The following is a 15,886-nucleotide window of genomic DNA, read 5'->3' on the forward strand; positions in this document are numbered from 1 at the left end:
GCAGCGGAGCCATTTGCATCCCCACCAGGGGTGGATGTCAGTTCCTGTTGCCCCATATCCTCACCAGCACTAGGTGTTGTAAGGGTCTGGCCACTCCCGACGGTGTGCAGAGGTAGCTGGTTGCAGTTTTAACATGCATTTCGCTGCAGACCTGAATGTCTCTCCATGGGCTTCCCTGCTCTCTGGACTTCTCACTCGCTAAGGTGTCTGTTCTTGTTCACTTGTTGATTGTTGGATTTTAAGACTTTTCACGTATTTGGGGGACTTCCCTGGTGGTCCAGTGGCTAAGATTCTATTCTCCCAGTGCAGGGGCCCAGGTTCAATTCCCTGTCAGGGAACTAGATCCCACACGCCACAACTAAAGATCTTGCATGCCGAAACTAAGACACGGCACAGCCCAATAAATACACATTTTTTTAAAAAAAGAAGAGTTTTCACGTACTTTGGATGTCAGAGGTCTGTTTCTCGTCGATGGCTTTTCTTCTTGTTCTCCTCACTCTTTCTGTCTCTTTCACAGATTTGGGGGGTTGCATGCATTTCTATTTAAACCACAAATCTGTGTTGGTTTCAAGGTCATGAAGGGAGCCTCCTTGACTTATTCCCTGATATGTTTACTGTTGACCTAACTGACCTAAGGGCTTCCCAGGTCACGCAGTGGTAAAGAGCTCACTTGCCAACGCAGGACACACAAGAGACTCAGGTTTGATTCCTGGGTCGGGAAGTTTCCCTGGAGAAGGAAATGGCAACCTGCTCCAGTATTCTTGCTTGGAAAATCTCATGGACAGAGGAGCCTGTCGGGCTACAGTCCATGGAGTTGCAGAGTCAGACCTGATTGAGTGACCAAGTACAACAACAACAGTACTGACCTGGAATTTACCACCTGGACTGAGGGCTGTGTGCGGTGTGAGAGAGGGATCAAGTCCTCCCGTGAGGCTGGGAAAGACCAAGGGCAGGAGGAAAAGGGGCGACAGAGGATGAGACGGTTGGACGGCATCATTGACTCAATGGACATGAGTCTGAGCGAACTCTGGGAGACGGTGAAGGACAGGGAGGCCTGGTGTGTGCCGGGCCAGCCGGGAGATTTCAGCGAGCAACACGACGCGTTCCTTTAGGCTAAGAAATAAAGACACAGAACAGATGGGGTTGAGAGGATCGCTGCAGTCAGCGATGATTCTTTATTTCTCAGGGTTACATTTATACTAAACCAAGAAGAGAATCTTAAGAAGAGAAAATATTTTTCCATAAACATCAATTTGAGATAACAATCACCAGAACTCTCTGATAACACCAAAGGCATCCCGTTTATCTTAAGGGTGGTCGTGAAAGGCTTATCCACCTGCGTCATGTGTGCATTCAAGGCTTACTAGTGTTCTATTTAACTTTGGATAGTAAATTCCAGGAGAGGGGTGGCAGGACAGAGAGCTATGTCCTTGAAGGGACCCTTGATAATCAATCAAGGCAGCTCCCAGAGTCAGCTCTTTCAAGCCGCTCCCCGCAGGTGTGCTGCAGTCCACGGGGTCACAAAGAGTCGGACACGACTGAGCGACTGAACAGCAACAGAAGTCACCCCCCTGCCCCTCAGTGCGAGGCTCTCCTGCTCCCCCGTCCATCCACCTGTCTTTCTGCATCAATACACACTGTCTCACCAGCAGGCCTTTACTAGAGCGGCTCTCTCTTCACTGACACTGCTCTCCTCCAGGCCACGTTGCTAAGTCCCGTGGTCACTGCCGAGTCCCCGCCTGCCCCTGGCCCATCGTCAGCAACCCCCCACCACGTTCCATTCAGCATCCAGGCCCCCCTCTTGCTCGCAGCCTCTCCCACTGTCTCCTTTGCTGGTCCCCCCGATTCTCTGACCTCACACAGCCGGGAGCCCTCAGGGGCTAGTCTGTCTGCACATCACCGGCGGTTTTGTCTGACCTCACTGCTCAGAAGCTGCTGAGCGCTGATGACTCAAGTTTCTGTCTCAGCTTGGGTCTCTTCCCTCAACCCCCAGCCGCGTGAGCCGCTGCCCCTGAGCAGTGCCACTGCCTGTCCCCGGGGCCACATCATCCCAGCATGACAAACCTCCGAACGAACAGAGCTCCTGGGCTTCCTCCCCCGCCCCTCCTCCTGCCTCTGACCCGTCTCGGCAGGTAACAGGCCCTCCTTTCAGCTAGTTTGGACACACGCGAGTCAGTGTTAAGCCTTCTGCTGCACACCGTCTTTCCAATCCACCAGGAAATCCTACAACCACCCCCGTCCCACCTCAAAAGTCCTCCAGAGCCCAGCTGCTTGTCCCAGCCTCCTTGGCCACTGCGGGGTCCAGGCCATCCCAGTCCCCACAGCAGGACAGGAGCCCCAGCCTCCCAGCTGGTCCACTGCCACCCTCCTTCCCGCTTCCCCCCTCCACAGGGCGGTCAGACTCCCCAGATCGTCCCAGCTGGGTCCTCTTGGAGGCTGGACGTCCGAGTGACCTGCAGAGCTCCGCTCTGACCCCTGACCTCGTCTCTCCTGCCCCCCATCCCTGCCTGGGCTCAGCTGACTTAACAGGCTCCCTCAAGGCTTCCCTGATTGCAACACCCCTTGCTGTCACCCTAGGTCCCCCCTCTGCCCCCACTTTCCCCACAAGCTTCTCCCTCCAGTGACCTGGTCAGTGCCTCTATCATGTGTCACCTGCCTCCCCTGCCTGGAGGATAAACGCCACAAGGCAGGAAGCCTGCTTCCTTCCCTTCACTTCCCCAGCACCCAGAGCTTACCCGGCACAAAGGGGGTGCTCCCTGATCACGTGTAGGGATGAAGCGGACACACATGGTCCCAGAGGGACTGGCCCATGAGATGCCAAGTGGAGGTTAAGGGGAGGGGCTGCCCATGCCACTCTTCTCGACCCTCACCTCGGGTAGACCCCCACCACACACACACACACGCGGACACATGCATGTACACACACACACATCCACACACGCACACACATGCACGCGCACACACATGCCCGGGCCAGGGCTCGCCCTCCTGGAGCACCCAGGGCTGGGCTGGGAGCAGCACAGAGAGCGTCTCTGCTCTGTAATAAAAGGACAAGCAACCTCTGCAGCGGGTAGGGGCCTCTCCACCCTTTGGGCCACCGGAGGGTCCCTTCTCAGAGGCCCCCTGCCACCCTCAGGGGAAAGTCAAGGGTGTCGGCTTGCCTCCCACGAGCTCCAGCTCAGGACAGTCAGAGCTGGATGCCAGATCAAGCCCGTGGCTCCTCCAACAGTTCACACTGCCTCGTGCCCAGAGCCCCCAGGGGCCTCGTAAATGTCTCTGAAGAAGAAGGAGATGATGCTCTAAACGTTTCTTTTCTTAGAGGCCCGCTTCTGAGCACTGCCGTTGCAGATGTCACGGCCCCACTGGGCATCGGGACCAGGGAACACCAGCTGGGACTACCTTCCACCGAGTGCCCGAGTCCAGCCCAACTAGGGCCTCGATGACCACTCCAACACCAGGGCCGGGTAACGACTGGAGCTAGGGCCCCACTTCTGGGCCTGTGTGGGGGACAGCCTTGGCCCCGAGGCCAAGGTCCGGTTCAAGGGCAGGATATGAACCTGCTTGGCCCCTGGCTTTACTCCTTCAGAACCAGGGGAACCCAGTAAACACTTGCGGAATGGCCAGGAGAGGACGCAGGGCAAAGGAAGGGTCACTCATCTGTGGACATCAGGCTGACCAGCATGGGGGGGGTGGTGGTGGTTAAGGTCAGGATCCTGGTTTATTTGGTAGTTACAGAAAAGATGGGAATTCCAATCTTGCCTGTGTAAGCTACAGAACCTCGGTTTGACCCCCCGTTTAGGTGGGGAACTGGGAGGACCACTCAAGAAAAAGTGTCCCTGAGTGAGTCCCCCTGTGAAGATTCCCCCTGTTCACATCTTGCTCAAATGTCACCTCCTCAGAGAGGCCTGGCCCCTGTGAACTAGAAATTGGCACTTGCCATCTGCCTCAGCGAGGATGAAGTCACGTGCTGCTGTGGCTGCTGACCTCCAACAACCCCCGAAGGGAGTCCAAGGTGAAGAAGGGACAAGGCACTCGGTGCTCAGGGGGAAAAATGGCAGGACAGGTCTCTAGAGAGTTAGAAGTCTTCAGGAACTGACTTTATGAGCCCAATTCTTGCATCTCCTCACATCTAGAAAAGCATCAAAGTCCTTCATGGAGACAACTGTTCTTCATGACTAGCGAAGCTTCACAAGACTAGCAGAATCCTTCTGGGAAAATATATGCTTGATAGCATGCAATCCCCCTTCACCAAAATCACATACACTGGCCATCCCCCCTCTTCTCTGGAGCAGTTTCTCAGAGCTATCTGAGGTGCTGTCTCCCAGGTTGCAATCCTCATTTTGCCCCCAAATAAAACTTAAGTCACCACTCACATGTTGTGCATTTTTAAAGTCGACAGTTCTTGGTGACCAACCAAGTTACCCAGAGTGGACTGGAGCCTTGGTACACGACCAGAGGCCTCTTATACCTGTCTGCCTCCTTGGAGAGTCCAGACAAATCTGGGTAGGTGAACAGCGAAGTCTAGCATGCTGCAGTCATTGGGGTCCCAAAGAGTTGGAACAACAACTCCTGGTTCTCGGATCTCCCATATTGGTTGATAATCCTGAATTTTATTTGGTGGTGCAACAGGCACCTGCCCACTTCCAAATGAAAGATACTGGGGGGGTGGGGTGCAGATGCTGGTTGACCCAGACTAGGGCACACTCATCTAAAGTCTAGATACTGGGTGGGGCTCTGTTGAAAGATACCAGGGTTTGCTCAGTTGTAGGAGACTGAGTGGTCTTGGCTGAAGTGGTTAGCTCAGAGGCTGATCTGATACTTTTCCTCAATAGAAAAGCTACCTTAGTAGAATTTGTCAGGATAAAAGTGAAGATATTTATTACATAAGAGCTTTGCTCCAAAGAAAAGGGACAACTTTCACGTTGTGCATTTTTTTAAGTCAACACCCCCACATCAGTCACTTCCCGGCATAGTTTTCTGCTGAATTTCCTTCTTCCCGTGACCTTCTCTGAAATGACCTGTCCGAATTCCTTTCCTTGATAACACCCACCCCCTCCTTTGGCTGGAACCAGGGTGGAGGTTGAAGCTGATTCTCCCCTTGGGCAGCAGGACCTCAGCTCCCAGGCTGAGGGGTCACTGGGGCCTCAGACAGGGCCGTGAACTAGCCAGACCAAGGGACGCGCTGTCCTACCCCAGAGGCTGGCAAAAGCGGATCCCGAGTGGCTGAACTGTGACCTGCTGTCCCCTCCGCCCTACACACACACACACACACACACACACACACACACTCCCCCCATGGCTGGCAAAAGCTGATCCCAAGTGGCACACACACACACACACACACACACACACACACACACACACTCCCCATGGCAGCCTTTGAGATTCGCTGTAAGGTTGGGATGGGGCCAGTCTACAGTGGGAGGAGAGCCCAGGGTTACCAGGGCCGGGCCGGGCCTGGTGCTGCTCTGAGGTGCGGCGCTGGGGCTGGGAGGGCTGTGGGCCACTTGGAGGATGAGGGCGGCTGGAGTCTCCAGAGAGACCACCTGGGAGGCTCCCAGGGCGAAGGAAGAGCTGGGGACAAGCGCGCCCAGGGAGGGAGCAGGTGGAGCGGGGAGCCCTGGGGAGCCTTGGGGAGCCGCGCGCCCGGGGTGGGGAAGCAGCCGCGGCTCCGGGAGCCTCGCCCGGCTGAGGGGTCTAGCAGGGCCAGGTCCGGTCCCCTTCTGCCCCAAGAGGGCCGTGGCAATTCTCCGGATCGGCACGTGGCCCGAGGGGGGACAGGAGGCCGGCGCGCCCGGAGCAGACGCGGCAGCTCCTAGGCGCGGGTGGCCCCGCCCCTCGCTCCCCAGAGCCGCCCCGCCCCGCCCCCTCGCTCAGGCCCCGCCCCGGCCAGGCCAGGCCCCGCCCCCATCGCCCAGGCCCAGGCCCGGCCCGGCCCCGCCCCCATCGCCCAGGCCCCGCCCCGCGCCGGCCCGGCCCCGCCCCGCCCCCCGCCGCCAGCCGCAGCCCACGTGACCAGCCCCGGTGCAAACAAGCCGGTCAGCTGACGCGGCCCAACTGCGCCGTCATCCCGGCTATAAGCGCGCGACCTCCCGGGCTCTCCGCTTCGACCGGGCCGCCACCGCCATGCAGACGCCCAGCCTGCTGCCGCTGCTGCTCGCCCTCGGCCTGCTGGCCGCACCCGCCGCCGCGGTCATCAGGTGAGCCGCGCAGCTCGCGCTCCCCGCGGACGCCCGCGCACCCTTGTGCGCCCGCCGGGGTGCAGCTGGGCCGCCCCCGGGCCTCCTGCGGGGCCTACCTGCGGGCGGGGCGGGGGAGTCTGCAGGTGCGGGGCTCGCCCGGGGGTCTGCGCGTCTTCTCCTCCCTGCCATCATGGGGTGGGCCGGAGGTAGCAGGAGGGCTGTGACTGGGAGTCGGCTCAGCGTCCCCAGGACAGGTAGGGTGGGAGCGTGTGCCCAGGGGCCCGCACTCGGCTGGAAGACAGGAGACCCAGCGGCAGGCCCCGGAGGCCCCTGGGCTTGGGTAAGTCATCTTTGCGCCTAGGGTCTCCCTGGCCAGCTGTGAGCTGGGCGTGGCCTCATCCCGGTCTGTTCGGCCTGAGATCTTCCCACAGGCCCTGGGCCGGTTGGAGGACCCTCTGGACACCCTGAGGCCCACAGGGTCGAGAGGGAGTCAGCCTCAGGATGGGTCTGGGGGAGTGGCCCAGCTGGCACCAGGCCCTGGGCGGCTTCCCCCACTGCTGGGCTGGGGCTCTGTCCCACCAATACCTGTTGCCTCAGTAAGGACCACGCCCTCCCCAGGCCTGGGGGCCCCCACTGGGTCCAGCGAGGCCGAGGACTATCAGGCTGGTCCAGGGCTGTGCCATGCTGTGTCAGCGAGATGGAGGGTCCCCCCACCCTCTGGACCTCACCAGGCAGGCTGCTTGCCCAGCAGGAGAGGCATGCGGCAGGCCCACCCGCTTCTGCCCTGCCCCCACCCTTGCCCAGGCCTGGAGCCTAGTGCTGGGCCTGGGCCGGCATTCTTCCAGCTCTGCTGTGGGCCTTTTGCCTGTGGGCAGGTGGGTGGGGTTTCGGGGCTGCAGGAGCTGACAGGGCCCCCCCGCAGACCTGAGCCTTGCCAAAGAGCTGGCTTGTGTGGGCCCCTGCGTGGGCTGTGGCCTAGGGGCAAGTAGCCCTAGCTGGAGCAGTTGTGGGGAGCAGCTGCAGGCCTGGACCTGCCCTGGCCTCACCCCCAGGCCTTCCACTGGGGGCGCCAGCCTGGAGCTTCTCTGGTTGGGGCAGCTGAACCCAAGCCCCCACATCTTCGCGTCCCGTGGCACTACTGGCATCTGTCTCCTTAGTGACTGGAGGGTGTGTCCCCCTCCCCCACCCCCAGACAAGAAGCCCAGGCTCTCCCAGCCTGTCCCTTCTTAGGCAAGAGCCGGTCCCACATCTTCCTGGAGCATGCCCTTGGCCTGCTGGGAGGAGCCACTGCGACCTTGAACTCGCAGATCCCCAGGCTGGGAAGACGTTTCATGCAGTAGTTCTTCTTGTCAGGTGGTTTCTTCTCCCACCTCCTGGGGCAAGTTCAGACCCCTGTGGAGCTAGGGGTGGAGAAGGACCCCTCACACTGCCCCTGCTGCTGGGCAGACCACCCAGGCTGGCATGTGTGCTGGGAGGCGGGACTCCTGGGAAGGGTCCTCCATGCAGGGGCACCGGGCCTCGCATGGAGTGTGGCCAGCCTGGCAGCCCCCACCTCCAGGCCCCAGGTGTCAACCTTGACCTTAATGGGGAGAGAGTGACGGGGTTCAGTGCGGCCTGGGATGAGGACTGGAAGGAAAGAGGGGGTCCTGTGAGGAGCCTGGGGGTGGTCAGGGAGAGCTGGCTGCTCAGAGTGGGTAGCCTGGAAGTCCCTCCTGGCGGCCAGAAGGTGGCCACCCCGCAAGTCAGACGGGTGAGCTGGGACCATCTCTGTGGGGTCTGGGTGGGGAGAGCCAGGCAGAGGGGGCCCCACGGAGGGCTTTGGGCAGATGCGATAGCTGACCACTGACCCTGGACCCATTCAGAGTAGGGACGGAAGACCACAGCGGTGCATGTTGGAGCCCCCAGTGGCTGGGGGCGGGGGGTGGGGGAGGAGCAGGCATGCTGGGCCTCCAGCTTGGTCGTGGGTGCGGGAGCCTCCCGGTGGGCCGTGCAGCCAGCCAGGCCTGACGAGCCCGACCCCTCTCTTGACAGGATCCCACTGCACAAGTTCACGTCCATCCGCCGGACCATGTCGGAGGCGATGGGCCCCGTGGAACACCTGATTGCCAAGGGCCCCATCTCGAAATACGCCACCGGGGAGCCAGCTGTGAGGCATGAGCCAGTTCCCGAGCTGCTCAGGAACTACATGGATGTGAGTGTGGGGGCGGGGAGGCAGCCTGGGGCCAGGGGCAGCGGGCTGACTGCCCACAGCGCTGCGGGCAGCAGCCGGTTCCCTGAGCCAGCGTGGGTTTCGGTGAAATCCTCTGTTCTCAGCCTCCAGTGGTTTGCAAGCTTCAGCCGTGTGGGGGGCGGGGCTTCCGCCCAGCCACCCTTGTGATGGGTGTGTCCTCGATGCCCTCCTGACTGAGGGCTGTGACCTCCCTGGCCCCAGCTCCGGGCTCTGCTGCCCGTCCTGGCCCGGGGGGGCGGGGGGGGGGGGTGGCCAGGAGGGTTGGCTGGAGCGGCCTGAGTGCCTCCCCGCCTGCCACCGAGCATCGGCTCAGAGCCGGGCTGGCATCTTCATCCTGGTGACCAGCCCCGCGGGGCTGCCCCAGGCCCTGCAGCACATGAGGGAGCCGGCCCGGCGCGGAGGAGCCCAGAGTCAGGCCGCGGCCTGCCCGCGAGGCTGTGGGTGGGGGCCGGGGGTCCCTCAGCTTGGGTCACCTGGGCTCACCTGCCTGGGAGGCACCCACTGCCCTGGAACCTCGTGCTCGTCTTGCCTGTCTCGTTGGCAGGCCTGGGGCAACCACCGCCCAGTCCCTGCCCCCTACCTTCCTCTTCGGTCAGTGACCGGCCCATGTGCCCACTGCTTATGGAGGGGAAAGCCAGCTCAGAGGTGGAACATTCTGGAACACACAGCATGCTGGGGCAGGTCGTCTGGGGCTGCCCAGTGACATCCTCTCCACGCCCCCCACTCCCTGCGTCTTGGGAAGCCAGCCCCTCGCTGCCATCCGGCCTCTGGCCCACTCAGGTTTAGGGCAGGTAGCCGCGCCCTCTGTCCTGCCCGGGCCAGGAAGCTGTGGCCTCTCGCAGGCATGTGATCGGGCGGGGGGGCGGGGGGGTCTGCCTGGGGCCTGACTGACCAGTTCCTGATTCCTGGTCCCCAGCGTACACGCACACAGATACGCATGTGCACGCGCACCATGCGTATGGAGATTTGCTGAGTCATTCTCCGACCCCCCAGGCCTAGACACTTCTGCTGGGTCATGAGTTACTGGCCCGAGAGAGATACCCGGAGGGGCTGGAGCCAGAGCCCAGCAGACCCCAAAGTCACAAATGCCCGTGCCCCTGACCTCTGAGGGGCCGAGGACGGGGTTCCCCTGGAGACATGTGCCCCTTCATGCTCGCCAGAGCCCTCATCCCGCATCTGGGCCTCCCCCCAAGCTGCCTCTGCTGCCCCGTGTGCGGAGGGGGAAACTGAGGCCCAGAGCAGTGAAGGCAGCGTTGCCAGCACTGAGGGACTTGACCTCCCCATGCGCCTCCTCCCCTGGGCCCCTCGGACCCCTCTGCCCGGGGGCCCTCCAGGCTCGGCCCTGTGGGATCTGAGGGCCCAGAGTCAGGCCCTCACTCAACCCTCATGCTGGGGAGGAGACCTTCCCTCCCAGAGACCTGGACCCAACCAAGGACTCAGGCAGGAATGGCGGGTTGGGCGACTGAGGCAGCAGGCCTGGCCCCGGGCCCCTCCCCTGGCCTGGGCCTTCTCTCGCCCCATGGGGAGCCCCGCGCCCCGCCCTGACAGACCCCACCCCCCAGGCCCAGTACTACGGGGAGATCGGCATCGGGACGCCTCCGCAGTGCTTCACGGTGGTCTTCGACACCGGCTCCGCCAACCTGTGGGTTCCGTCCATCCACTGCAAGCTGCTGGACATCGCCTGCTGTGAGTCCGTCTGTCCCAGGGCCTGCCGTGGACCCCAGAGGGAGGGACCCCGGGCAGAGGAGTGCTGCCCCCACCCCTCTGCCCGCTCTCCCCTCAGGCGCTGGAGGCCAGCCATTCGGCCTCAGCCCACCCTCTCCCGTCCTGGGGCAGAGACCTCCTGGGCCACCTGCCGTTCCCACCTCAGCCACACGCAACAGGCGGCCCCTCCCGAGTCCCTACCCTCCTCCCTTCCTCAATTCAGGGCTGGGACCGTGGGGGTCGAGGGCTGGACCACCCGCCCAGGGGCTTGCTCAACAGGCTGCAGCAGGCAGCAGGGCCCCGCAGAGCTGGTGCAGGGCTGGGAGGGTTGAGGCTGCAGTTGGGGCTGGGCCGGTGGGCTGACAGCCCCGATCGGCACAGGGACCCACCACAAATACAACAGCGGCAAGTCCAGCACGTACGTGAAGAACGGCACGACCTTCAGCATCCACTACGGCTCAGGCAGCCTCTCAGGGTACCTGAGCCAGGACACTGTATCGGTGAGTGTCTCAGGGCCGCACGCCAGGCCGGGGGATTCACCCCCGACCCCAGGGCTGGGCAGGGGTCCACTGAACAACGGAGCCAGGGTCTCAGCTGAGCAGAGGCCCAGGGGGGGAACAGCTGAGTGAGCTTGGCTGGGATACATGACGGGGGGGATGTGGTCCTGTGTGCACGCCGGGCGGTGCCAGGAGGGCTGGAAGGAGAGGCCAGGAGCAAGAGTGCCAGGCCCAGGACCAGCGACTGATGAGTGGCGAGGCTCCTGGCCACCCAGCCAGGCAGAGGAGCTGGTGGGCGGCGGGGGCCACTGGGTGCCGGGGTCGGGTGTGGCCCCATCCCCACAGCCAAAGCTGCTGGCCAGGGGCACCCTCCGAGGGTGCCGGGCAGGACGCTGAGCGGCATCTGAGGAGGTGCCCGCAGGACGTGCCCACCTCCCTGGGGGGCGGGGCGGGGCCCTCGTGGGCTCTGCTCGGGCGGAGCCCCTGGTGCCTGGCCACAGGAGGGGTCTGGGTCGGGAGCTGCGGGGAGCAGGAGCAGAGTAGGAGGTGGTCCCCTCCCAGCCCGCATTCCCTGGAAGGCCGCGGGGCCTGCCCTGAGCCTTGTTGGCAGGGAGGACCCTTCCTCCAGCCGGCCTGGTGGGCCAGGGGCCGTGGCTCCCTGCGGGCCACCCTCCCCCTCCGCGTCTGCCTAGTGGGAGTGGGGGCCTCTGCCAGGCTCCCTCTGAGCCTGAGACAGGATGTCGCACACCCCTCCTCCGCCCCCCAGTGTCAACCCCAAACAGCCCTCCTTCCCACATCCTCCCCGTGTGTGTCTGCAGCCTCTACCCTGGCCTGGGGGAGGGGATGGCGTGGCCTTGAGTCCAAGGTCAGATCCGGGGTCCCGAGGGCGGGGTAGGCGGGTGGGAGGACCTGAGCTCAGGAGGAGCCCGCCGCCTCCTGCTCCCCGGCTCTGCACCCGTCCTTGAAACCGGCCCGGCGGCGCATGGGCCCCGCACCCCCGCTGTCCCCACCCAGGTCTGGTGCAGCGTCAGCAGCCCTTTCTCCTGGGCTGAGTCCCGTGCGCCAGACGACGGGCAGTGGCTGAGCTGGCTTTCATGGCCATGGCTGCCCGCAGGGACGGGGGAGAGGGGCTGCCAGGGGCCCAGCATCAGGCTTGGTGCCCACACGGCCCACTGACCCTGCTGCCCCCACCGCGTGGCCCGCAGGTCCCCTGTGACCCGTCCTCATCCAGCCCGGGCAGCGTCACGGTGCAGAGGCAGACCTTCGGGGAGGCCATCAAGCAGCCGGGCGTGGTCTTTATCGCGGCCAAGTTCGACGGCATCCTGGGCATGGCCTACCCCCGCATCTCCGTCAACAACGTGCTGCCTGTCTTCGACAATCTGATGCAGCAGAAGCTGGTGGAGAAGAACATCTTCTCCTTCTTCCTGAACAGGTGTGGGGGTGGGCTCCGTCGTCCCAGCCCTCCCCGCGGCCCCCTGCCAGGCACTGAGCCACAGCCCTCACTGCCCAGGGGTTGGCGCCCTCCCACAGGCGGACAAACAGTCCATACCGAAGGCTGGGTCCCCCAGCGGGGCGGCCCTGTATCCGGGATCTTGGTCGTTGGGCCTGCCTCCTACGACAGCCCGAGCTGGGCCAGGCACCCTTGCGGTCAGTCTGCCTGATGTTCCTGGGCCTGGTGACGGGCAGACTGGTCCCTGCCTCTGGGTCACTTTCGGCTCAGAGGGGATCAGGCGTCAAGCCCTGATCTGTGCCAGGAGCTCTGGAGGCAAGGGGGCTGGGGCTTTCCCATGGGGGGGACCCCCAGGAGAGCCAGGGTGATGCTCCCACGTTGTAGAAGCAACACCTGGTACCTATCATGCTGGGGAGGGAGTCCTTGGAAAGGGGTCTCAGTTCTCCAGCCCCTGGCCTCTTCCCGGGATGGTGCTACAGGTCTTGAGAGGAAGCCCCCGATGCGGGCAGTGGTGCAGGTGTGGCAAGGGGGGGTGTGGGCGGGGGGGCCGGGCAGCCTGCCGCTCCTGGTCACTGGCCACCACGCCCCACGTGCCCCCTCTGGGTCCGACCCTGGGCACTTCTGGTGGAATTCCAGCCCAGAGCCTTTGGCCCGGCCTCTGTGTGGATGCTGGCCTCTGCCCCTTGCTCAGTCAGTGGCAAAAACTGAGCAGCTGCCGGGGGCCGAGCCGCCTGCTAGGCACTGGGAGCACGTGAGCTCTCGGGTCCAGGGGAGGTGGGAGGACCCAGGAGCTCGGCGCTGGGAGCATGTGAGCCCTCGGGTCCAGGGGAGGCAGGCGGGCTGCAGAGGACCCAGGAGCTCGGCCCGGCCTGAGGTCGGGACAGATGGCCTGTCTCTCTGATTCCCCGGGTGCAGGCTCGGGCAGGAAGTGGGGGCAGGGCAGCTGGCTTGCAAGGGCAGGGCTGAGGCTGAGGAGGGCACCACGTGGGTGGTGGAGGTGACGGGAGGTGGCGGCCACAGCGATGGGTGGAGGACGAGTTTGGCACGTGCCGGAGATAGCCGGGCAGATGATGCTGAAACCACGAGTGTGAGTAAGAGGTGGGGAGGGTCGGAAGCGGAGATCTGAAGCGGGGGCCAGTCTTGTGGTGGTCGGGACGGAGAGCGTCCCCCGGAGCGGCAGGTGCAGAGGACCTGGGGCGGGCACAGTGGCTCCAGCCCTTCTCCTGCAAGCCCCTGGCTTTCCTTCCAGGCGGGTGAGGTCCCTGCCCCGGGTCTCCCAGCACTCGCATCCTCCTCTGCCTGCTGGCCCAACCCTGGCCATCCTAAGGGGGCAGACCGGGACCCCTTGCGGCCCAGGCAGGATCTCCTGTCAGGAAGGGGCTTGGCCTGTGGTTCCCGGGGTGTGAGATTGGAGCTCTCCCCCCTGCCAGATCCTCCCACCCCTGCACGCCCAGGAAGGGTTCTGGTCACCTTCTGAGGGCCCCGCACCAACCCTGACCCCTGTGCCCATCCAGCCTGGCCACCCGCAGGCTGGATGCCTGGTGCAGAGGCGGGCAGGACATGTGACTGCCTCCTCCCCCACAGGGACCCGAAAAGCCAGCCTGGGGGCGAGCTGATGCTGGGCGGGATCGACTCCAAGTACTACAGAGGCAGCCTGACCTACCACAACGTCACCCGCAAGGCCTACTGGCAGATCCACATGGACCAGTGAGCGCGGGGCGGGGTCCCGCCCTCGGCTCCGCAGGGTGGGACGTGGCTCGTGGGGGCGCCGCCCATGGCCTTGCGTGTAGCAGGGGCCTGTGGGGGGCTGGGGGGCCTGCCCAAGGGGACCTGGGCCCCGTGTGCTGCCAGCCCTAGGTGCTTCCTGCCAGCTCCCGGTGTCCAGCCAGTGGCCTCCCCCGCACGTAGCTCCCTTGGGTGACCTGTTCTTGGCTCCTCCGGCCCCTCCCCACCCCCACTCTGCTCACGCCCCAGTCCTGCAGGGGCGGGCAGGGGCCCCGGGGCCCCGGGAGGGGACTCAGGCCCGCGCCCCTCCCCGCAGGCTGGACGTGGGCAGCAGTCTGACCGTGTGCAAGGGCGGCTGTGAGGCTATCGTGGATACGGGCACGTCCCTGATCGTGGGCCCTGTGGAGGAGGTGCGGGAGCTGCAGAAGGCCATCGGGGCCGTGCCGCTGATGCAGGGCGAGGTGAGCGCCGGCAGGGCCGGGGCGGGCATCCCCGCCGCCGCGGCCCCGCTCACCGGCTCCCCTCTGACCCCCTGCAGTACATGATCCCCTGCGAGAAGGTGTCCAGCCTGCCTCAGGTCACCGTGAAACTGGGGGGTAAGGGCTACGCGCTGTCCCCGGAAGACTACACGCTGAAGGTGCGCGGGGACTGCGGGCGTGGGGCGCGGGCGCGGGGCGTGGGGCGCGGGGCGCGGGTGGCGACCGGCGCTGACGCTGTCGGCCGTCGCAGGTGTCGCAGGCCGGGACGACCGTGTGCCTCAGCGGCTTCATGGGCATGGACATCCCCCCGCCCGGTGGGCCGCTCTGGATCCTGGGGGACGTCTTCATCGGGCGCTACTACACCGTGTTTGACCGGGACCAGAACCGGGTGGGCCTGGCCGAGGCCGCCCAGCTCTAGTTGGCCGCGCCTGCAGGCAGAGTCCGGAGGAGGGGGCGCCCCGCCACACACACTCACACTCATGCACACTGCACTCACGCACCCAGCCCGGTCCTCCCGAGGCCCGTCGGGCTGCAGTTCCGCTCTGTGGTTCCCCTTCCCTGGTGTCTGAAATGTTGCTTGCTTATCTGTCTGTCTGTCTGATGGAGAGGTGGCCTGGGGCAGAGCCAGCAGGCAGCCCCGGTGCAGAGTCCTCTCTCTAACTTGGAAGACACAGCCTGTTAGGTGGCTGTGTGTCCCGGGACCCCCGCCCTGGGTGGTTCCCTCGGGCCGGCTGCCCTCCCGGTCGCTGCGCCCGCCTGTTCGTCCTGGACGCCGTGAGGGAGGGGCCTGCTGAGGCCTGAGGACGAGCTGGCAAGGGTGGCAGGGGCCAGAAGCCAGTCTCGCGGGGCCGTGCCGGGGCTCGCCTTGTCGCGGAGAGCGTCCAGGGCATTCTCTGGCCCCAGGTGGGGTGGCATCGGAGGGGAGGGCACTGGGGCCAGCCTTCTCTGTGGCCGCCCCTTTCTTGAGTGGCTGGGAGCCAAAGTTGGCACGAAAATAAAATTGTTCAGACCTCTGCCCGTGTGTCGGTATCTTTTGTGCCCGGTGGGGAGGGCACGCTCCCTGTGGAGGCGGGCGAGGAGCTGGCGCGAGCAAGCGGCCCTGCGCTCGCCTCAAAGGGAGGGCGGGCTCAGCCTGGGGCACCCAGGGCCCAGACACTTTCGCCTCCTTCCCAGCCTCGTGGCTGAGATTCTGCTGCTGGGGGTGCTAGCTCGTGGGGGGCCCAGCGCAGTGACCAGTGATGTGGGCCTAGCTCGGGGCCTCTCTTGGGAGCGCCTGCACCAACGCACGGTTTTCAGGCCCAGGCGAGTGCCCGCCACACGTCCTTAGCAAGTGTTCCACCAGCAGTGGGGCCCCCAGTGTTCCCCGAGCCCCCTGCACCCCTGACGGGCCTTAGGAGGAGCCTGATGGGGCAGGTGGCGCATGGTCAGCCTGCCTCCCTCCTGGGCCTCCTCACCAGTCCAGGGAAGCAGTGTCTCCATGACTAAGCCCTGCCAGTGCTGGGTTGGCAGGGTCCAGGGATCCAACACCGGCGTCCCCTCAGGCTGGTCTGGCCTGTTTGCTAGAGGGATTGGGGGTCGGTCAGAGCAGTTGCAGAGCCAGGAGGTTTTGAGGGATGAAT

The 15,886-nt window shown here is 64.2% G+C and overlaps 1 protein-coding gene across 1 annotated transcript; it reads left to right on the plus strand.

Moving 5' to 3' along the window:
* The first annotated feature begins 6,026 nt into the window (after window positions 1–6,026).
* CTSD (cathepsin D) lies at window positions 6,027–15,281 on the plus strand. Its single transcript, XM_065938041.1, has 9 exons — window positions 6,027–6,200; window positions 8,214–8,373; window positions 9,975–10,098; window positions 10,498–10,616; window positions 11,819–12,045; window positions 13,648–13,770; window positions 14,105–14,249; window positions 14,327–14,425; window positions 14,518–15,281. Exons 1-9 carry the CDS (start codon window positions 6,127–6,129, stop codon window positions 14,683–14,685), a joined length of 1,239 nt encoding a protein of 412 aa, XP_065794113.1. The 5' UTR covers window positions 6,027–6,126; the 3' UTR covers window positions 14,686–15,281.
* Window positions 15,282–15,886: the final 605 nt, after the last annotated feature.

This window comes from Muntiacus reevesi, chromosome 5 (genome assembly GCF_963930625.1).
Source record: "Muntiacus reevesi chromosome 5, mMunRee1.1, whole genome shotgun sequence".
NCBI classification, from domain to species: domain Eukaryota; kingdom Metazoa; phylum Chordata; class Mammalia; order Artiodactyla; family Cervidae; genus Muntiacus; species Muntiacus reevesi.